This window comes from Pseudopodoces humilis, chromosome 2 (genome assembly GCF_049639895.1).
Source record: "Pseudopodoces humilis isolate 2021_Gansu_Grassland_sample_001 chromosome 2, ASM4963989v1, whole genome shotgun sequence".
NCBI classification, from domain to species: Eukaryota; Metazoa; Chordata; class Aves; order Passeriformes; family Paridae; genus Pseudopodoces; species Pseudopodoces humilis.
The window spans coordinates 67,196,595-67,220,418 of record NC_142201.1 but is presented as its reverse complement, the minus strand read 5'-3'; the positions used below and the strand labels follow the sequence as shown (position 1 = coordinate 67,220,418).

The following is a 23,824-nucleotide window of genomic DNA, read 5'->3' as shown; positions in this document are numbered from 1 at the left end:
GACCAGACTGACTACTTATCCCAATTTTGAAAGTGTAGGCCCAGAAGCTATGCATCTGCAGGTCTAGAGAGCTCTGCATTACAATATTTTGTGTTCTGAGTCAGAAACTGGACTCAATGCAGGGACAAGAAACTTAGAGGAGGTAAGGTTTCAGTTTCTCTGTTTTTTGAAACAGCCCTAGAAGCTGTTCTGCCAGGGATTTCTGTGGGCCTGTTCTCTTGAGATGGAAAGCTGTTAAATATTTTCTTTTCACAAGAGATACAGTTACATCTTTGAGTTAATTGGTTCTTGTATTCACAGTTTGGTTTGAGTTTTTCATCCTCCCAACAGATATGTCTTTTGGCGGTTTTCAGGAGTCTGTAAGTCAGCAGCTAGACTTTTTTTCCAGGACAGCTGTATTAAATTATAAACCATGAAACAGATGTCAAGTATATACTGCACCTTTTGCCCTTTCACTGCCCACTGCAACCATTCATTAAAAATTCCTGAGTTGGTCTTAAATTTAACTGACTCAAGTGCAAACAAACAAACTTGTACTTGCTTCCTGCACTGCCTGTCGTACATTGGTAATACAGAGATGCATTCTTATGCTCAATTTGAATTTCATTTCTTTAGATAATGCCACTGGGCAGTGACTTTGGCTTAGGAGATGTCTTTTGTATCCTCTTCTCTGCTACTGCCTTGTGTCATTGTGAATGTCATTTCATGGATGACTTAATTGTGGTCTCGAAAGGTTTTGTTTGTTTATCTGGTTTTAGCATTCCAAAAAGGAGACAAAACTGATCGTTTCTTAGCACAACAAAATACTGTGTTTCTAAATATATATAGAAAGTCATGTGGCTATTAAAGCATAACAGTTATTTTTGGAGTCATACTCACCAGGGGTGAATTTTCATGGCAGTTGTTTCCTTTTCAGTTAAATAAAATGTCCCCTGCCTCCTAATTAGCCAGCTATAATGAACCAGATTTTTTGTGAACCACATCTCATCATACACTTCCAACTGAATGGACTTTGGTTCCACGCCATTTGCTATTTTGGGGTTTTTTTCTCCTAGCTTTCTGTCGATTTCATTATAATGAGTCCTCCTTTTCAACTGTGTAGATTAAATGTAGATAAAATACTTTGAAAATGAGTTCTAACACACTACAGAAAATTACAGTCTCATGGGTAATTAAAACAAAATGCATCATAAAGGCAGTGAACCAAAAATTGCAGAACACACTAATCTGAATTTACTTTATTCTGCCAACTTCTAACATAGAAGTGGTTTGATGATTTCTGTGTCAAAAGACAGTATAATTTTTTTTCATGTTGAGAAGGACTTCAACATGATGCAAATAAAGAAGAAAATGAAATTTGAAAATGGGATCTGAAATGTCACCATCTTTCAGAAGGATTTTGAGAGTGTTCAACATGTTTCTAAAAATATAAAAAGTCCTGAGTATGTTTTCCCCATCTCCTCATCCTAAGTTATTTAAAACATAAAGCAGTTTTTAATTCAAATGCCTCATTTTAATTCTTTTGAAGATTTGCTTTCATTTATTGTGATTTGTATCTTGGCTAAAGATTTAACTAACTGTTAGCTGACCTGTTGTGAGTCTTTTATTTTTGTATTTAGTGTTAAAAAATAAATCCATAAATTCTGAGATTATGTATTTATTTCTAAGCCTTTTATTATCATACCTACATGGAAGTTACTGAGTTATAAGTAAATAAAAAATATGTTTAGTTTAAGAAAAGTTTCCAAATTATGTACTTTGGAGAAACTTCCCAGGAGGGGAGCACAATTCTTTTGGATCCATGAATATCTTCTGCTGTAGCCAGAATTACAATATAGAAAACAGGTCAAGGATGTTAATTGTGGTTAGCAATAATGAAACCATGATAGCATCATCCACCACTGTCAGTGGGAGTTTTTTCCATCACTGTCATGTACTGATAGACACTCCTTATAGCTTTTATTATCTGCCATTTACTTTTACTTACAGGCTGTCCATCCATATGGATGATGAACTCCGGCACATTGCACAGAATTCTCTTCAGGGCCTACTTGTTGACTTTGTTGACTGGCGGGAGGACGTGCTCTTCGGGTTCACTAATTTTCTGCTACGTGAAGTGAATGATATGCATCATACCCTTCTTGATACTTCACTGAAGTTGCTGCTACAATTGCTTACGCAGTGGAAGCTTGTAATACACACTCCAGGAAAAGCTTCTGAGCAGGCGAAAACCAGATCCGCAGAGGTATGAAATCAGGAGATCTGTGTCCTCGCATTTTTACTAATTGAAGGCAGAAATTATGTTCCTTGATACCGCTGTGGTTTGTGTGGTTTGTATTTACTCACCTGGGAAGAATTCACTATGCAAAATTTTTTTAGGTAATTAGTTCATGTGTCTTTTGAGGACAGCCATGTCCTTGTGTAATACAGCAGATGTTGTTGTTGAGCAACATAAGAGAATGCATGTCAAACTAAAATATGCGCATCAACATAAGCACGTGAAGTGAAATATGTGTATGTAGATGTGTCAGAAGGACATTTTCCCAGGGCTGAAACAGATTGATAATGCTAGTGGGAATGCTGTGAAGAGTGAAGTACATCTTCTTTGCCCTTGGTTGATTCAGAAACATCAAAGAACCTGATTGTTACCATAGCCTGCTGTCTCCATGTGTTACGAACATTTCTGGGAACTGAACAGCTTTTCTCCTGCTTCTCCCATCTGCCCTGTCCCACAGATATTTTCATTATGAGAAATGATTTTTAGGCTTCTTATCTCTGAAACTAATCACACTTGAGTATGTTTTCCTTTGGGCAAACATGATGTGTGTTTTATATCACAGATGACCATTTATTAATAGGTAATAACAGGAGTACATAAAAATGTAGAAAAGAGTGATTCTCACATACTTTTCATTAAATATTTTTGCACTTTACTGGTGGGGTTGGGTTCTAGAGGCCACCTACCTAAGGTGTTGGCTGCTACAGCACCCAAGAAAGACCTGAGGACATGCTGTCTGGAGTAGAAAAAGTGTTGTGTTCACCATCATTCTTTTTTTAGTGGAGGATGGAAAAAAGTGGGAAGATTAATTGAAAATTAGAGGGAAGGATTTGCTCAAAGGACTCTGCTCATAGCTCATACATTGCTTTTGTGGAACAAAGTAACCTAAAGCAACAAAATTTGATTGCTTCAGAGAATATATCAAGTTTCCCGGTCCAGCATCTACATGGCCTCTGCATTTTGATTCTTTATGTGTCCTAGTGGTTTCTTGGAGACGTGGTTTGCAAACACCACCACTCCATTTTCCCTCCCTTGCACTGTTCTACAGTTGATACCAAATGGATCCAGCCACAGGATGCAGTCTGAAAGGAGCCCCTATTCTAACGTCCTGCACGCAGTCGAAGGATTCGCACTGGTTCTGCTGTGTAGTTTCCAGGTTGCGACGCGGAAACTGGCTGTTTTAATCCTCAGAGAAATCCGTTCTTTATTCTTGGCCCTTGGCCAGGCAGAGGTAGGACTTTTCTCTTCTGGAACTCTGAGTTAAAATTTCCCAAAGATAAAGCTCAAAATTGCTATTACAGTTGCTTTTAATGTAATTGCTGCAGTGTAGCAGGTATGCACTTAGTGTACTAAATAGCATTTTATCTCAGCTTACTATTTCTGTTTGCCTTAACACTGCAAACCTTTCTGTGGACTCAAAAATGTAATATGAATGGCAAATGCCCTGTATAAGAATTTGAAGGGGAATGTACAGCAACTTCTATTTTCTCTTGGAATGATGTGAATGTAAAATACACTGTAAAACCTTTATTACTGCATGGGTCATTTCTGTTTTGTCAAGTTTATAAATTTATGTTGGAAATGAAACCCATTGCTGTGGCATACCATTGTGGGTGAAAAAACCCATAGCATAAGACACCTTTAAGGTCATTCACATACGTTTTCCTTCTATAGTAAAGACCTCTAAGTCTTTTTATGGTTACAGAAATATGGAGAGTCATGTTGTGTACTGGTGGTCACAGCTCAGTGAGCCATCAAAATGCCTAAGAACACAAATATGTGTGTTCATGGCAAAGGAATGCTTCAATAAACAGTAAGCTAATTTTTCAGTCTTTTGATACCAGCTATCCCAAGTCATTTGGGATTTTCTGATATGTGCTTTTGTTCACTAAGCAGTGAGCTAAAGCCGCAAATTAACTTCATTTCAAACCACAGCTTGGACTTAGTTCTGAGATTAATTTGAAAAAGACAAAATGTTAACCCATCGTTAACAATGAATAGTTTTAGCTACTTCAGATTCATGTCATAATTTTTAGATGTTTCTGTTGCATGTCCCAGAAACATAAGAAGGGAAATAATTTGGTCAGGAGAGCAGTAAACTTGTATTCTCTGTGTTATCCAGGATGATGACAGGCCTATGATTGATGTCATGGATCAGCTGAGTTCTTCTATTCTTGAAAGCTTTATTCATGTAGCTGTTTCAGATTCAGTAAGTACTACTTTACTGTTACTGCTTGTGTTTACATAACAAATATCAGACATGAAATACTAAAAATAATACTGCTAAAAATCAAAGAAATCATACAGCTTTAAGGCTCCAGCCATCTACCCAAGGCTCCACAATGTCCCAGACAATCTGTTCCATGAAAGTAATTGTGCTATGGATATGGAAGATACTGCATACAGAAAAAAGAACAGTTGAGAAAGTCTTATTGCTAGCACCACCTAATGCTAGAGGCACTTTGTAGTCACTCTCTGCTGTATCTATTTGAGAAGGGAATAAGCTTCAGCTCCCTTGTGTCCTTAGAAAGTGGCCCTGCCTGCACACCTGAGCATAAACTCCAGAGTAATTCACAGCTGTGGTGAATCTCTCACTCAGGGGTCTGACGTGTCTGACATGCACCAGAGGAAGCAGAAGTTGAGCACTTTAAATAGAGCAGTGTCAGTAGAAGAACTGATGCATAAGACAACTGATTTTGCATGCTGTCCTAGAGATTAATGAAAGACCCATTTCCAAAGGTCAGGAACAATCAGCTTGGGGTACTTTTCAGCCTGATTTAAAGCAACAAATGGTTCTTGCCACATTGAGTGCCCTTTCCAGAGCTGTGGGTTTGAGCCACATGTTGGGTGCTTAGAAATGTAACCCCAGCCAGCAGTCAAGACTCACAGAGCCACTCACTCACTTCCCTGCCAGTGGGATTGGGGAGAGAATCAGAAGGGTAAAAGCTGGAAAGCTCATGGGTTGAGATACAGACAGTTTAACTGGGAAAGCAAAAGCCGTGCACACAGGCAAAGCAAAACAAGAAATCAGTTCACCACTTCCCATGGACAGGCATGTGTTCAGACATCTCTAGGAGAGCAGGACCCCATCACATATAGCTGTGACTTGGGAAGGCAAATGTCTTCACTCCAAACATCCCTCTTCCTTCTTCTTCCCCCACTTTATGCACTGACACGGTCTGGAATCTCCCTTTGATCAGTTTAGGTCACCTGTCCTGGCTGTGTCTCCTCCCAGCCTCCCAAGCACTCCCAGCATCCTCACCAGTGTGGCAGTACAAAAAGTAGAAAAGGCCTTGGGTCTGTGCATGCCCTGCTCAGCAATAACAAAAACATCTCTGTATTATCAACCCTGTGTTCTGCACAAATCCAAACACAGCCCCATACCAGCCACTGTGAAGAAAATAAACTCTACCCCAGCCAAAACCAGCACAGAAAGGGACATTAAACTGGTGGGGTGGTTGGGCCCCTCTGCATCTGAAAACAGAAATTGAGCAAGAAAGAGACATTTTGACTTCATAATACAGGAATTAGGAATTTTGTCTGATAAATAGCAGCACTTGGGTTTGGGTTGCAGTTTCTAGAGGCCAAGATTTTAATTTTGTGCTTTCATTCTGTTCATTAATAATAAAGCAAAGCAAATGTGTTGCCTCTGTGCCTGGTTTCTGACTAGTACAGAAAGGAGTGTTAATTTATCTTTTCTCTCCTTAGACAACAATCCCATTAACACACAGCGTGGATTTGCAGTGGCTGGTGGAGTGGAATGCTGTCCTAGTAAATAGCCATTATGATGTGAAAAGTCCTTCCCATGTCTGGATTTTTGCCCAGTCCGTTAAAGACCCGTGGGTTCTCTGCCTCTTCAGTTTTCTTAGGCAGGAGAATCTACCAAAACACTGTCCTACAGCTCTCAGCTATGCTTGGCCATACGCCTTCACTCGGCTACAGCTGATAATGCCTCTTGTGGATCCAAAGTAAGTGGCAATCTGCATCTCACTTCCTTTCATGTGGGCTGCGTGATTTTAGTATGAACTTTCCTTTGGTCTCATGTTTGAGTACCAGTCCACACATCCTGCAAGGTGCCACGCAGAAATTGGTGCCATGCAGGTTTGAGTTTCATAATTGCAACTTGTAAGGTGAAAAACTCCGGTTTTATACCTTCACCGATTTTTCCTGGGTATCATGTCATGTTGAATTGCAGCTGGTAGATACATAGCATGTTTTATTCCCTCTTAAAATATTTTAAAATACTATAATTAATATTTTAGTACTTGTAATTAAGACTGGAAGATCGTTTTAAGAATTATAATTTATTTTTAAATTCTAGTATTCCTGTTAATGCAAAGAAAACAAGTACAGCAGGCAGTGGAGACAACTATGTTACTTTGTGGAGAAACTACCTTATTCTATGTTTTGGAGTAGCAAAGCCCAGTATTATGAGCCCAGGACATCTGCGTGCTTCAACACCAGAGATCATGGCTACCACTCCTGACGGAACGATGAACTATGATAACAAGGTGATGCAATCTGTTACAAATAAACTATTTGTTTAGGAAAATTTTAAGCTGCATATTCATGCAAAATCCTATCCTGATGGAAGTATTTCAGTTAGGGAATATTTCGATATATGCAAACTACTTAATATGCATAATTAATAACTAAAACATATGTATGATATGATGTGTTGATAAATATTTGGCAAAAACCATGGTCTTTCCAATATATTGCTTTTTTTTTTTTTTTTTGCATTTTGCATTTTGCATTCAAAATATAGAAGGTCTGGATACGTGTTTTGAAGTTAACTTTAGTTTGTCATCCCCTTTCTTTCCTTGTAGAGCAGTCCAACTTGTCAATTTAAAACACTAAGCAATAAAGCAGATTTCTGAATGCAAATTGTATTCCTGTTGGATATGTGCCTGTCAGAAACAATAATATAAAAAATACACTTTCAAGTAGTAGCAACCTGAGAGGAGCAGTAGCTCCACAAATGCAATTACTGGAATATTTTAATGAAGCAAATTAATATGTTAATGAACAAATTAAATAAATTACAATAATCTGAACTAAAGCAAAGAGATTTCCCAGATGTATTTACATATTAGGCATTATTGAGCTGATTGTCAGGTAGCAGATACCCAGTTAGATTGGTGGATTGATATCCATAATAATAAAATCATTCCAGCATGTTTTTATAATTTGATTCTCACACAATGTTCATTTGTTAAAAAAATTGTGCTTACATAATATTGATATCCTGAAAATTTAATTCAACAATATTTTAATATATTTTAGGCTATTGGAACTCCATCTGTTGGAGTCTTACTAAAGCAGCTAGTTCCTTTGATGAGACTTGAAAGCATAGAAATAACAGAATCACTCGTATTAGGATTTGGAAGAACAAATTCCCTTGTTTTCAGGTACTTCTTCGCTTACCCTATTCACAGTTATTTGCCTCTAATACAAGTGCTTTATTTTTGTTATAACTGAAGTATATATTGAATTTTTTATTTGCACTTTATAGCTTCATTTTATATGTTGGATAAAATATTTATGCTTTTCAAAGGACATTGGACTTTGTTTACAAGTATTTATGTTTTTTTAATTTAGGGAATTAGTAGAAGAACTCCACCCACTAATGAAAGAAGCCCTAGAAAGAAGACCAGAGGTTAGTTGCAAAAATAAAATCTAATAGTTTTTTTTTAAACTAAAAATTATATTAAAAGTAGTAATTCTGTCTGTTTGAAATACAAATATATTCTTTTGCACTAACTATCAAATTAAGTTCTGTGTGCAACAAGAATTTTATTAATGGCATAATTTAAAATAATTCAATTAACACCTAGTTCAATTTAAATTCTGTCAGTGATCTGAAATGTACAATATAGAATTTCATTATGTGCAAAACATTTCCCATCCAGTATGGACCCCCTGATACACAACTTGGATATATTGGAAATTCACATTCAGTATCTGAAAAGAAAAAAAAAAAAAGCTTTAACACAGCTGGGCTACAAGCACATTTTATAGCAGTGTTTAGATGTGCTTTTATTTTCAGGGCAGGCAGGGTCACCTATTTCAACTTCATGGAATCACAGAGTCAAAGAATGGCTGGAAGGGACCAAAGTGGTCCAAGCTCCCTGCTCAGGCAGGGTCATCCTGGATCACATGGCACAGGACTCATTCTAAGCACCATCAGTTAATTGACAAATTCATCAGTTTTCACCTTCATTATAGTGTTCTCTTGTTTACAAGAGAAGGTAGTGATGGAAGGGCTCCCGACAGATCTTCCAATCCACACAAGAGAGAATTCTGTGTTCTTAAAAGCCTCTGGTGATAAAATCTGTAGCCTCAGTAAGCAGTTTTGTTGCAGGATGTGTCTATGCAGCTAAACAGAAAAGCCATGGGGAGAGCTTCACTACTGGACTCAAGTTCTGCTCAGTTTACCCTCCTTAACTCAGTTTTAGACCATTCCATCTGGCTCCAAGATAGCAATCTGAGATGGCTCATGAACAATTCTTAATAATTCTGTGCCTGGTAAACATCCACAACCACTTCCATTCTGTGTTGCTTCACACCTCAGTTCAGTTGTGTGGCTTCCATCCCTATGAAGTCACTGATTTGAAGGTCACTTGTTTTGATACTGGGCAGAAGTGGATTAATATACATTAGTGCAGCCACTTCTCCATTTTGTCTGTGCACCGTTTAAGACAACTTAGACTTGAAAAGCCTTTTCTGGAGACATACATATCCAGTGTACCCTCAGGAAAGGAATTGCTAGAATTCAGAGGTTTACTGTATGCAGTAAGAGCAAATTTAGCACATGGAATTCTCAGCAGAGGAATATGAGAACAAGAGACTGCAATGTTAAGTCCTGTATTTTTCCTGATATGAATAAATGGGACACCTTCCTGCAAGCAGTGCCACCTGGAAACCCAGGAGTGACTGTATGGGCTGTGTGGCTGTAGAGAACAGAGCAGGCCTCCATGTCAGCAGGCAGGTATCCAACACACCAGAAACAATGTCCTTGAACATATGCTATGACTAGGAAGAGAATTCTCAGCATGGCCAAGAGCTGCAGGGATAAACCAAAATGGACATTACACAGGATCAGCCCTGTGGGCGCTGGCACAGAGCCTGCCAGATCACCTCTGACACTGCTGCAGGAGGCAGCTGTGTCTGGTAAATATTGTATTACAGTAAAACTGCTTTTTTCTCTACATGTGCTTCCTGGAACCTTAAAGGTGTAATGGGAGAAAAACAGGGCTCTGAATAGAACAATTCAAATGGCATAATTATTTGAATAAAACCTTTGGCTGGGATGCTGCAATTCTGCCAGTTCTGGATCAGAATACCAGCCAAAGCATCATTTTGTTCTCCTACACATCTACTGCTGGCCATGGACAGAGACAGAGTCCTAGAAGAGATAAGCCTTTGATCTCAGTATTGCTCAGTTTTGAAGAGCAAAATCTGCATTTTCTCTGAGCTTTTCTTGTACCTTCGAATGCAACAACAGCATTTTTACCTTCTGATGTTTTTCTTGCTCAGGGGAGATACAGGATACAAACAGGTCAATTTAGCCTTTCAGCAAAGAGTGGGCCTTGTTTCATTCATATCTTTCCAGGAAAGGCAGAAGACAGAAAGGACAGCTTTCGAGGAGGCAGCGAGATACAATGAGCCAGTTAACACCATGTAGTCCTGTTCTGTGGGAGGAGTACATTACTGTGGGCAAAACCCCTGCAGTCAACTCACCCAACACTGGACTGGAGTGGTGTCTGCTAGGAGCTCACTTGAATGTGAGTGATGGTGTGCTGCAGCATTGCCAAGTTGGCAATGGCTAATCACTAGGATACCTTCCAAGGGTCTGGATATACGTTCTGCTCTGTGAGTGCCTCCAGCACCCAAACTAGATGACACTAAACTAACATGAATATCCCTGTTACCTGAAGATGGCATGGGCTTTTGGTATAGGGACCTTGAATATTAGTTATTTTTATCCATTATTTCATTTCCACATTTTCAGTAAGTACTAAGGCAGTTGTTAACAATTTTTTTTCAAGAATAGTTACAAAGGCAAAAAGTTGGTCATACTCAGTTCTTTGTTGATGTATAAGAACAATGTTTTAGTGCAATATCCAAAAGTACTGGGGTTCTTCTGTGAAGAAAATTCCTGAACTGGGATTCTTAAATTTCACTACAATACTGGCATTTCTGAAGCTGCTAGTTTTTAATGTGCACACCTATGCGTATAAACACATTGTTGTTATTTTAAATTCCAAGAACAAGAAACGTCGAGAACGGCGAGATCTGCTGAGGCTGCAGCTGCTGCGAATTTTTGAACTCCTTGCTGATGCTGGTGTTATAAGTGACAGGTAGAACTATCATTCATCATAAATATTGATTTTTTTTATGTGAAACAATTTTCAGTGTTTGCCACACTGAGATTATGTCAGTATGCTGTTTGAAGAATTGTCTGGTCTATCAGACATGGAGAGATTTGCATGCAATTCTGCAGAAAACTGTAGTATAATATATAACTCTGTTATTCTATATTAATGTGCAACTTTCCTTTATGTTAGTACAAATGGAGCCTTAGAAAGAGATACACTAGCCCTTGGAGCCTTGTTCTTAGAGTATGTTGATCTGACTCGCATGCTTTTGGAGGCGGAAAATGATAAAGAAGTTGAGATCCTTAAGGATATGAGAGCACATTTCAGTGCAATGATTGCCAACTTGATTCAGTGTGTTCCAGGTATGAAGCTAAATAATGCATTTAATATAGGTATTGGGAAAGTAATTTTTTGTTTCTTTTTTTTGTCTGTGCTTTTTTCACTGCTTGTGAATTTTCATATGATGAATGTAAAATAGAATGTAGGGGGAGAAAAAAGCATTCAGAGGTCTACTAAGATTGAAATAAAAATACCAATAAAGCTTGATGAAGCTTGTAATAGTCATGTCTAAGAATCACCTCTTTAAAAGCCTAGCAAAGAAATTGTCTGTGACCTCCAGGGAATCCAGATTTCTTTGGCACAAGGCCTTATTTTCCCCCATCTGACTCAATTGCCAGACTTCATAAACTCAGACAGGCCTTGAAAAATACAACTAGGTGCAGACAATGTGCAATATTAAATGCAGTGAAAAACTTGCCCAAGGTGTTGAGACAGTATCCTATGTTACCTGAGTCCAGTTGTATCACAAAGATTTATTCAGTTGATTCCATGCTTTTTATATATTGCAATATCACTTCAGAAATATAACATAATTACATTAACAAAAAAGCAAAAAAAGCCTCTGCTTTAAAGGCCTCAGTGTAACTACTGAAAGATGAGGTCTGAGGCTTTGTTTTCATTTGCTTGGGTAATTCAGTTGTTCAGAATATATACCACATATTTATCATAAACAAGGAGCCACCAGGTTTCTTTTATTTATTGTCCTATTACTGCATTAGAGTAAGACACATGTATTGTTTAGGCTCAAATTTGAAGAATTGGAAAAACCAAGTAAATATTTGCCACTAAAGGAATGCAGGAGACAGTGAAAAACCCTGATTTTATAATTAGATTCTTAAATGCTTTTCTGTAGTCAGATGTACATGTTTGCATAACTACACATTAATTCAGAACTGAAGGTTCTTAGAAATAAGATGCATCTTACTCACTTGGTTGGATTTTTTAAAGGCACTTAAATACTTCAGAGTAAGCGTATGTTGAACACATAAGAACTCCTCCTTTTTTGTAAAAATTTGAAAATCATGTCATCATTGTGCTACATGAATATTAACAAATCACAACAATTTCTATTATTTCTATTCTCTTAGTTCACCACAGGAGATTTCTCTTCCCTCAGCAGAGCTTGAGGCATCACCTGTTCATCTTATTCAGCCAGTGGGCAGGACCTTTCAGTATTATGTTCACACCACTGGACCGCTACAGTGATAGAAATCACCAGATTACAAGATACCAGTATTGTGCTTTAAAGGTACTAAAGGTTCACTGTACAAACCAGTAACAGCAATTTTTCAGTGAAAATACAAGTAGTTGTGGGGTCTATTTCCTTTTATTTCAAAGAAATTTGAATTGGCATACTTGATATAGACTTGTATGCTCATATGTAAGTGTTCAGTGGTATCATAGAATATAGCACTGAAGTTATATGTTTTTTTCTTCGTTGACACTTTTCAAGGCTAATTATTTTAAAAACCAGAGTGCAGTTTGAAATTTTGAATTAGCTGTTCATTAATGGGTTAGCAGATTCAGCAAGGAGATCTTAGGCTCTGAAATTAGGTGTAGTTCTGATTCAGTACCTGAGGATACTGAATCTGCACCAATGTACATCTCAGGAATGCCTCCCACGCTTGCCTAGAGATATGCTCAGTGATAATGTGGCAAAACCAGTTGCAATTCCCCTGCATGAGTAAGCTGGGAAAGTAATAGGTTATGTACTTATATAAGCTGCACCACTTGCTGTAAGACAGTTTTAATTTTTGCAGTAACATACTGTTAAAACATCTGAATATATTTTGTTTTTGTAGCTTGATTTGTGAATGCTGGGTAAAATGACAAAATGTATCTTGAAGATAGTACTCCCTCCAAAATGCTTTGAGCATGATCTAGAATCCAATAAAATCTATAGCAAAATAATTATTGAATTCTAGCAGCCAGCTGTTACCATTTTCACCATAGTTCTCTCCAAACAGAAAGTGTCAGTCCTGTTAGCCTGACAAATCATTCAGAAAGGCTCATTGTGTTACTTTTTGTGTAACTGGAGTTCCATGTGTTTCTAGGCCATGTCAGCTGTGCTCTGCTGTGGACCTGTGTTTGATAATGTTGGTCTTTCCCCCGATGGATATCTTTACAAATGGCTTGACAACATTCTGGCTTGTCAAGACTTACGTGTAAGTACTGACCAAAATGCAGCACTGATGGACAATTACTCACTGTGCTGGGTGAGTAAAGAGATTGTAAAGTGGGGTTTTTTTCCTTCTTAAAGACCATGTAATGGATTGTTCTTGCCATTTTCCATTTCTGTGAAGATGGGCTTTGACTTTGTACCTACACAGTCATGGTTCTGTGTTCATAGCTGGTCGGACTGCCTCTGTGGTTAAGGAGGAGTAGATTGGTGATTTATACCGAATGGAGAGAGAGAGAGAGAGAGACAACAATCTTTCCCTTTTGGTATCTTGCACTTTGTCCTGCTGTTCTCCCTAAAACTCTCATACCAGCACACATAACTCTGCTAAGGAAAGGTAAATAGCAGAACATAAATAAATGCATGTGAAGCAGCTAGAGGATAGGGAATAGTGGAAATGATAATTGATTAGGAAAAAAAAAATGGTTGAACATTTTAAGGAAAGGATGAATAGCTACGGAGAAAATCCTTCAGAAATTACATGGGATTTTGGAATGCTGGTAGGGACAGAGCTATAAAGATATGTGCAATTGATATGCAGTCTCTCTACAAGCAGTCACCTACACTGGGTGACAGAATATTAATAGGCATTAGTGTTTGGTGTACCAACACTATCCTGTACTGAAAGAACATGAAGTCCAAGCCTTAGCTGTGATGTTTTGTAGCAGTGGTGGTAGCAGGACTAAGCGATTCATGGTCTGCAGGGAGAGTCGTTAGATTGCTTGATGTTGCTGGATTGAACATACAAGTTTTCAGTCTTGTAAAAGGTATTTTTCTTCATCTGCCTTGCTTCTGTATTAGTCAAAAGAAGGATAAACATGAAAGTTTGTCATTCTGTGAAATTCACATGAAGTCAGTTAAGTGATATAAAATGAAGTTGCCCAAAGAACTCCTAACAAGAATCTTAGATTTTCCAAAAATTCTGCTTTTTTTCTTTTTGTTGTTGTGCCTAATTTTGGAAAATTTATTTCATTTATGTACTCTATGTACATACCGTCTTTTCAAGTGGTGAGTATTGAAACCTGAGTCACATTCCAACTCTGCTATCCCTAAAATAAATGTATTACCAACATTTTGATTTCTTTTTACATACTTGAATTTGCCATTTTTACCCTGTTTGCCTATGTCACTCTGAGAATTTTAGAGAATGAACATATCTGAGACCCCATCAATCATGTTTTGACATTTTCTCAGGTTCACCAGCTTGGCTGTGAAGTTGTAGTCCTGTTGCTAGAACTGAATCCTGATCAAATCAATCTCTTCAACTGGGCTATAGATCGATGTTACACAGGATCATACCAGCTTGCCTCTGGGTGTTTCAAAGCCATTGCAACTGTGTGTGGAAGCAGGTATTAATTAGTTTTTTAATCTACACTTTCAAATGTGAAGAAAACTGAAGGTTCAGCTCACTGTGTTGTTAGGAGTTGTTGGTCACACTCATGTCTTCTCAAACAGTTCTTGGGACTGTATCACTTGATTTTTATGATTCTGAAAACAAAGTGATGTGCTTGGTAGAAGATATTCTTAGTATAGGTATATTTGAAATCTGGGGAATTTCGATGCTATTTTGCTCAGAAAGATACAAAAAAAGTTACAACAGTTTTATTTGAATGTAGGTCATAAATCTGGTTTCAAAAGATTTGGCATGGTTTTTTATTTAATTTATAAAAGGAAAAATGTTTTAAATATCAATAGCTGGAAAGTCATTATTTTGACATGTCATTATCTTGAAAGTCATGTTCTTCTTCTAAACTGGCTTTCATTTGACTTGTTTAGTTCCTTTCCTGACAACTGGTATCTTCATTACTGCTAATGCTGAGCAAGCACAAGCTACATGAAGACACGAATAAAAATATTGCTTTTGTGTCAGGCCTTCATAAAACTCTATCTCTTTTATTATTTTCAAAGACAAAATTTATAGAGAAATTAAATCATGCAGTATTTTTCATCTTATTAAAATAAATGTGAAAATTTACTCTTCACAAAAATAATTTGGCAAGATGTCTGATCAACATAGAGGAATACTCAATGGAGAAATAATTGGGATTTGGAAAATCAAAATAACTCATGTATTTAATAGTTTTCCTGCAAAGCTGTTTTGTTCTCACAGGAACAACTAGAATAGAGACTGTGTTATATGAAGATTTTTAAAATATGAATGGAATTTTGTGTTTCCAAATTCAGTTATGTTAACAGGGTTTTTATTTTTATGAACACAAACACAGCAGTTTCAGCCAGTCTTTTTTCCTCAAACTGTGTTACCTGTGCCACTATGACCTAAAAATTATCTCTTCCATTCTTACAGTAAAAATCGAGAGTATTATCTTCATGATTTTTTTTGAGGGGAAAGTCCTCTTTCTAGCAAGCTGAGAATTTTTATTAATATTTGAAAGCTGTTAATAGTTTTTCCTCTGTCATCAAGATGTATCAGGAGACCACTGCTTAAACTACCAGTAAAACGAGCAGCAATTGATGAGGTCCATCCAACTTTCTACAAAGAAGCCACTTCCCTTAATTTCTTTTCTTTTTTTGTATTTATTTTTTCAACAGTGGAAGGGCAAATAACCAGTTACAGAGCTTGGCTTGCAGCTAGTATATGGAATTATCCATGCCACACATGTGTCTGCCATGTTAAAAAGTCCAAATAGGCATCCTGCAGCCATCCAGGAGCACTGTAGCTGACATCTAGGGTGGTAAATTGATGGTTCACAATTCAATCCGTACATTTATAAACCATCATGAGAAAACAGAAACCTATTTAGTGCAAATCCAAATATTACAATGTGGGATTTACTCCTCTAACAATATTCTCTTTAACTCTTTGATATGTTTAACCTCTGCAATTGATGCTGACTTTACAGATAGCAGACTTTTTGAAGAAGTTTTTCATGTTTACTCTTTGAAAAGAATTTTCATAGAATTGTCTAATACTACAGAATGTTCATATCAGAGATAGTGTATTTTGTCCAAAGGGATTGTTTTGATTGCAGCTTGGTTTAAGAAATTCTTTATCCCTGAAAATTTTCATGCTCCCCATTTGCTTTCATGGGTGTCAGCCTGTCCTGTAAATAGTTTATTCTATAAATTAAAATGAATTGACAGTCATAGACACAGGTATTGCATTTCTCATTGTGGATAGCTCAGTGCATTCCTAACCATGAGTCTAAGATAATTATAAATAATCCTTTCTTTCTTCTCATTCACCAGATGGTCCTTTGATCAAGCAGTGTGTATTCATAAGAGCTCCCTTTCCCATATTCTGATGGTAGAAGAGAAAAAAATAAAGATGACATTCTCTTTAGACTGTATTACAGAGAAAATCAGAGTGAATATAATCTGCATTCCTCACCAGCATTCACAAAAATGTTCTGTTTATTCTTCTAGGAACTATCCTTTTGATATCGTGACGCTTTTAAATTTGGTGCTGTTCAAGGCATCTGACACCAACAGAGAGATTTATGAAATTTCCATGCAACTTATGCAGGCATGTATCACCTACTTATTTTTTCCTCCTATCCTTTGAGACTTTTTTGGTGAACTTCTTATAAAGTACTATTACTTGCACGTGAGTTTTGTTTTGAAAACAGACAATTCATTTTGTCTTGGCTATAAAATCTTACACTAATATTTATATAAAAATGAATGTTACAGTGTCTTTCATATTCGGAGCATATACTCTGAAACATACAGAGCATTCTCTGATAGCTGAACTTCAAATGCTGCTATTTCCTGATTTAACGAGGTTTTATTGTCTCATTCCTTTTTTTTTCTCTTTTGTCTTTTATAGATCCTTGAATCAAAGCTTTTTGTTTATTCAAAAAAGGTAGCTGAGCAAAGACCAGGCAGTATCTTGTACGGGACACATGGTCCATTGCCACCTCTTTACAGTGTCTCACTTGCCCTTCTTTCATATGAACTAGCAAGGATGTATCCTGAACTTACCCTTCCACTTTTTTCAGGTACTTATATTTATTTGACCTTCTATCTCCTTTACATTTTTTGTGCAAATGCTGGACAGCTACCATTTTGAACCACAGTTCTGTTTATAAATTTAGCTTGACCTGTTTTTATTCTGGTTCAGGTCAAATCAGATTTGGAATCTAATATGTATTTCCTAGAGGTACTCGCACAAGGTACAGAATTCTTCCTCCTTGGGGATTCTGTGCCACTTATGTGATCTCAGGGTAACTTTGAAATTACAAGTGCCCTGAATGAGTTAAAATGACATTGGCAAACTCTCCTATGATGGGTTCTTATGTGATTCTTCTTACGCATGGATTTACATAGACCATACTTGTGAGGATATATTTCTTCATTTTATATAAATGTGACTTGAACTTTGGGCAGATGGATTGCCTGTGTCCGGTTCTACCCATGATTCAAATCACTCTGACTGATCTCTACCTTCTGTTATGTGCCACATGTGCATGTCTAACCTTTTTTAATTTTATCAGAAATACATATTTTCAGGATTACTGAGAAAAATGTTAAAGAATGAGACCTGCAGGAGCACAATTCAGAATATGCCCACTGTGAGGCCATTCCTGGGAGCAGTGGTGTTTTGAGACCTATCTTTAATCACTCTTATGTGTTGCTCTAGTTTTTAAATAACAGAATGTGAATGTCTGTAATCGTGGGAATTTTTACTGGCTCTAAAAATCTCTTTCTGTTGTTTTTACTCAGTCTGTAGGGGCTGGAGGGAGGGTAATGGAACAATACATCACCCTTACATTTCTCAGTGCCCAAGATACCATGAGTTATAAATAACTGGTGTAGGGAAACTCTGATGGCTCATTTGTCATTAAGCTAATGCTGTTCACTGTCTCTGTTATTGTCTACTCATGTTGCTGTAACAACTGTATCATTTAAAAAATCTCAGATATACAGGATATTACAGTCCAAGTGAGACACCCTTTCTGTACATCTAGAATCATAAGGAGGACAGAACAGTGTGTGTCTTCATGATTTTTAAAACCAGGCAGTGAGTGAAAAAAGGAAATGCTTGCTCTACTGATTTTACTGAAGAATTCTGGCAAAGAGAGATAATGTGGTTCACTTTGGCAGGAGGCTGTGTTTCTTATCCCAGATTTTCCAAATCCCTTTTCCTTACAGTGCCAGTTCCTTTTTTTGAAAGCTATCTAAAGTGCTGTATACAAGCATTCCTGAACTGACAGCCAGCTATGAATTTTATAGACATTCCCACAGGAAGTAGGATCCAAATATATGTAAGATGTTTTTTGTAAACTCAGTATAATAAATGCCTTATTATTTAAAGTATAGCTTAGAAACCTGGAGGCAAGTGAGGCGTTTGTAATCTGCAGAACACTTTTGTATATTCTCCAGAAGCTCTTGGAATTCTAGAGTAACCACCAGTAACTGAATTATCCTTTTTCCTCTTTATTGACATCCACCTCACTAAATACATAACATGGCACAGTAACAAGTACTGTTTCTAAGCCCAGACTGAGTTAGTTATTTTAGACACAAGCCGTGAAAATTCATTGCTATTATTGAACATTAATTCCATGTCTCTCTTCAGGAATCTCAAGAACATGTTTTGTATACTTATGGTGTGCTAGGTAAAAATCATCAAGCAGTCTAACAAACATCAGAAATGTGACTTAAGCAGTGTATTTAGGGTTTCCATCATAAATAAATATGTTGTCCTTATCAACTCTTACTGTTTTAGAGGTAAGCCAGCGATTTCCAACAACACATCCAAATGGAAGACAGATCATGCTTACCTATCTGCTACCATGGCTTCATAATATTGAACTTGTAGACAACAGACTGCTCCTCCCTGGCTCAAGCCCTACCACTCCAGAAGATGAACTAAAGGACAAGGATGGGGAAATAGCAGTCACAACTGGACTAAAAGGCAATGGCTGGGGCTCACCTGAGGCCACCTCCCTGGTTCTTAATAATCTCATGTATATGACAGCCAAGGTAAAAAAAAAATCTAACAAAGAAACTAACCTGTAAAACTTTTGTTTCTTCCTGCCAGTACAGTCTGTACAGAACAGTCTGTACCAATCAAGGAAAACTTGCTTAATTTTAGGACTACTTTTTGAATTTACAGTCCTCAAGACTTTTATTTTCTCTTATGATTTAAGTCCTTCTGTGGATCAGAACGTAAATAGTTTTAAATGGAGTTTACATCTTGAAATATGTCAAGCAGCTTTTTAAAATACTATTTTGTAACTTTTTACAGCATTTCACTGTGGTGTTTTTACATGAGAAAATGTTCTAAAAGAATATGCTTTAGTTTGGAAGTCTGCATATTTCAAGGAATGTATGTCTATGATTCTTTGCAGTATGGAGATGAAATTCCTGGACCAGAGATGGAAAATGTCTGGAATGCTTTGGCCAACAATGAAAAATGGAGTAACAACCTTAGGATAACACTGCAGTTCCTCATTAGTTTGTGTGGTGTTAGCAGCGATACCATCCTTTTACCCTATGTAAGTCTATGCACTTTATTTACTGCTGATTACAGGTTGTAGTGAATAAAACAGCTATTTCCTGCAGAAAATTAATTTTTGTATCAAAACCAAGAAATACCAACATACTCCCTAACACACTGTACAAAATTAAATGACAGGAATGAAAGTTCCAGGAAACTGAAATTTAAAAAAAGAAATGGAGTAGTTCAAATCTCAGCCTGCACCTGCAGAGCACACCCCATTGCAAGCGAGAGATGGGTTTCTTTCAAGCAGAGAGAAACTTTGCATGTCTGTGAATGGGGACAGTAACAGAGACTGGCCATAAATTTCCAGAAAATGCTACATCCTTTTCTTTAGCAGACTAGAGCTTTTTGTGGGACATCTCAAGAGAGAGAAGATAGTTAACCTTTATAAACTTCTTACCATATCAACTTCTGCCTCTGCTTTACTGTCATAAATTATCTAACAGTTGCTGCAATGTGCAATTCACACTGTGCTGGATATTGTTATTATTCAACTTAAAATAAAATCAAGGCTGTCTGAGAAAACCAGACTACTTCCATTCCCATGATCCTTATTTCTCAGTTGCTGAGTGAAACAGAATCTAAATTTAGTGAATTTTCCAGCCCAATTACAATATGTTGTTTTATTAGTTAGCCTCTTTCCATTTCTTTCCCTGAAATAAATATGAAATTACTATTAATGTGGTGAAAAATATCTAAAAAGCCTCATAAATATACATCATTTATAGTTGCTGAAATAATAGTTTGCCCAAAGTTTTTATGATGACTGCTATGCATGTTAGAATACAGAAAGTAAAGAAGCCCATAAAAATCTTCAAAATGTTGTTGTTGTACCATAGGCATCCTGTTTGTTTCCTTTCATTTGTCAGGTCTATATTCTCAAGTCAATGTATATGTATATATACCTGGCTAGTCAAAAGTAGAAAAATTTGAAAGTGGAATTTGTATAAGAACAAACTCAAGGTTTATACAAAAGGAAGATAAAGGGGTTGATCTGATATAAGATCTTTCCCTCAGTTGTTACAGTGGCTTTCCATTCAGAGTTGACCATGCTTTGAGCAGGAGGTTAAATGGGAGACTTCCCAGCTTCTTTCCAACCTGCCTCATCCTCCAACCTGTGAGAGATTTGGGATTAGGCCCAAAGGTGCTCTCCATCTGTGTTGGCAGAGAAAAAGTGGCAATCACCTGTTAGAGATAAAACAGAAAATGAGGGCTGTTACCCTCATTTCTGGCAGTTTACAAAAGGAAAGGGGCAGTTTTCTGAGAGGAAGGAGTGGTCCTGTGCTGAGTATATGTCTGACTCCTAATGAAGTCTGACTGGAAAAGCCCGATAGCCCTATCACCTCTTGCCCAGGAGCCCCTCACATACCTTATCCCCAATCCAGATACTTGCCAAGCCAAAGCTTTCAGCACCGCCTTTTTCCCTAACTGTTGCCATCCCACAACTCTGAGCAGCCTTTCCTCAAAACCCCTCCACCCGCGCTTCTTTATTCAAATTCTTTTTTTGCCTCAAAGTCTTGGTTTTCACAGTCCTGTCCTCCTCCAGGATAGTACAGTCCTCTTACTTCAGGAAGAGAGCTATCTGTTCTGACATCTCCAGCTTCATCTGCTCAGCATCCCCTGGTTTGCCTGTGGGGCTTTCCTGGGCTTCTCATGGCTGGTGGCAGCAGCAGCTGACAAGGTTCCTGTGTTCTCTACCACCCAGTTAGTCTGTGTTTTGTAATCTTGAGTTAAAAGTCTGATTCTCAGATTTTGCAGAATCTGAAAAAGTTTTTTAGCTTCCGTGGGAAGCCTGACTGTGCTTATGAGTCATTCCTTCACTGATAGCTTTGTCTGGAGAGGAAAATACACTGGTCTTATCACATGCATCTGCTCAGTGTTTTGCTAATGCCCTGGAGTTCATAGATAAGAAAACCTGCCTAACTCTGTTAACTACTACACAAGACTGCTGATATTATAAACATGTGTCTTCCATTATCATGTAGATAATAGATACACGTTATCAAATAAAGATCACTTGGACAGTTTATCAACAGTGTTCCAGGTCACCTGGGCTTAAAAGACCACAGAGCTGCAGGCTTGCCAGTTTACCCATCTCCTTTAGGAGCCCCCTGTGCCCCAAGGCAGTCACCAGCTGCTTTGTGCCTTTGGCCATCTGTTCTCCCTGTGTGGGTGCAAGCCAAAAGCGTGCCTGACTCACATTTTTTTAATTTTTTTTATCATCTAAATTAATTGCTTTGTCTCTTAAGTTTCCTTTAAGCATTTTTTCCCAGTGCCCCAGTACAAATTGCTGAGCTGTCCATTCTTTCACATAATATACTGAAAGATTTCTTAGAGCATTTACAGTTCAGAAACCTCTTCAGCAGAGACTCGGTGTTGGGAATGTGACCCCTTTAGCGGTGAGAGAAGCTGAAAGTGGCACTGTGAGCCCAACCAGAAATGAGCCTCAGGAAGAAGATGGATTTGTCTCTGGAAAGTCCCTGGGAAATTTTTAGCTCAGTAGAGTAAAGAAGACTTTACATATGTGCATTTTCTCTAAGGAAAAAAAAAATTTAAATAAAGGGAAAGAGAAGCAGTAAGAAAGTTATTTTAGTGAAAGTATTTAAAAGTATAAGAACAGCAATACTTGGTGAGGCCAACAGGTAATTCAGTCTAATATATTAGCTCCACTATAAGCATCTGTTTAGGGACATCTTTAAAAACAAGCATGCAAGCACAGAGAGATATTCCCCATATGGTCTCCCACCTCCAGCAGTTTATGAATCAAGTGATTTTGAGCTGGGGAGTCTCTGCTTTTAATAGCGATCAGGGATTTTTTCCTCAAGAATTCAGCTAAATTTGGCCTCAGTATCTCAACAATCCTCACTGCTGCAGTGCAGGTTTGAGATCTTATTAAAAGATTTATAGAAATTTCCAGCGTTTCTATAAATGATACTCAAATTTTTCAAATCAGGATACATGAAGCCTGTATACATAACTGCTCTGCCTTTCTTCCATTTGCTATTACTTAGCTTACAGATACAAGTAGCAGCTCAAAGCCTGGCTTACTTTTTGTGGCCACAGCTACACTTTTATAGATGTGCATGTTAAATAGTTATATACATAAAAAATTTGTTGTGAATGGTAAGCAAAAACTTCAAAGTAATTAAATCATAGAGTCAGTCTGCTGGGAAAATGATCTTGATGTCCAAGTGAGAAGTTTTATTTCTGTATGAACTGTATGTGGTTGTGGTGTCTGTCCAGGAACAACACTTGCATTCTAGAGCATTTCAGTACTGCAGTGTGACATTCATTGATTTCTTTGGAAATTCAGTTTAGTCAGAGTTTAACAACTGTTCTTTTCTTCCACAGATAAAGAAGGTTGCAATATATCTATGTCGCAATAACACTATTCAGACAATGGAAGAACTTCTTTTTGAGCTGCAGCAAACCGACCCAGTGAACCCCATAGTCCAACATTGTGATAATCCTCCATTTTACCGTTTTGCTGCCAGTAACAAAGCCTCAGCTGCAGCTTCTGGTATGACCTGAATGTGTTTTTTTTACGCTCTCCTAGTCTTTTGAGTCTTCATCTCTTTGTAAAAAACAATCTCTTACTTTTGCATCTGTTCAGACCTGTGTGCATAAAGTACAAGTTTCAGGGCCTTGTTGCATGTCTACATTACAGATCTTTTTAATCCCTAATGATGTACATGCTTTGTTAACATGTGCCTTAATTATCTTAACTATTTTAATAGTATATTACCAATATTTGATGCTGTTCAGAATTCTGCCACTCTTCAGAAAACTCCACTCTCCACATGCACTAGCATGTTTTATTCAGAACAAGAAATCATCATTAATATGGTGAACACAGCAGATACATCAAGCAGTTTCCTGAAAACTGAGAGCCTCAACAGTGTGGCAGTTCTGTTTTGAAAGGCCTAATGCCATTTTCCAAGCTGCAGTAGTCAAATATACTTAATAACCAACCCCACATTTAACCTTGTAGATGTTTTGCCAAATCCTTGAAAAGCAATAGACTGTGTCTCTTGAGCATGAGCTTAGTTTAAGGAGTAGAAGACCATCATTTTGTTAATCTACTTCTCAAAGCATGTGAACTTTACACCATCCAGCCATGGAAGCAGGTCCTGGTTTGTAGAAGTATTCATTCATTCATACGTGCGAGTGCTTGAAGGATG

The 23,824-nt window shown here is 37.5% G+C and overlaps 1 protein-coding gene across 6 annotated transcripts in view; it reads left to right on the top strand.

Annotated features, from left to right (window-relative positions):
- The window catches only part of FRY (FRY microtubule binding protein), a 220,208-nt gene that overhangs the window by 137,843 nt on the left and 58,541 nt on the right, over window positions 1-23,824 (top strand). For all 6 annotated transcript variants that reach the window (XM_088067734.1, XM_088067729.1, XM_005516302.3 and 3 more), the window contains 17 exons: window positions 1,990-2,245; window positions 3,327-3,509; window positions 4,401-4,487; window positions 5,987-6,246; window positions 6,600-6,789; window positions 7,565-7,689; window positions 7,880-7,937; window positions 10,550-10,641; window positions 10,849-11,021; window positions 12,087-12,247; window positions 13,053-13,163; window positions 14,372-14,526; window positions 16,562-16,661; window positions 16,965-17,136; window positions 18,867-19,123; window positions 19,492-19,638; window positions 22,995-23,163. In XM_088067734.1, the coding sequence (XP_087923860.1) occupies window positions 1,990-2,245; window positions 3,327-3,509; window positions 4,401-4,487; window positions 5,987-6,246; window positions 6,600-6,789; window positions 7,565-7,689; window positions 7,880-7,937; window positions 10,550-10,641; window positions 10,849-11,021; window positions 12,087-12,247; window positions 13,053-13,163; window positions 14,372-14,526; window positions 16,562-16,661; window positions 16,965-17,136; window positions 18,867-19,123; window positions 19,492-19,638; window positions 22,995-23,163 (2,696 nt within the window). The remainder of the gene's footprint in view (window positions 1-1,989; window positions 2,246-3,326; window positions 3,510-4,400; window positions 4,488-5,986; window positions 6,247-6,599; window positions 6,790-7,564; window positions 7,690-7,879; window positions 7,938-10,549; window positions 10,642-10,848; window positions 11,022-12,086; window positions 12,248-13,052; window positions 13,164-14,371; window positions 14,527-16,561; window positions 16,662-16,964; window positions 17,137-18,866; window positions 19,124-19,491; window positions 19,639-22,994; window positions 23,164-23,824) is intronic.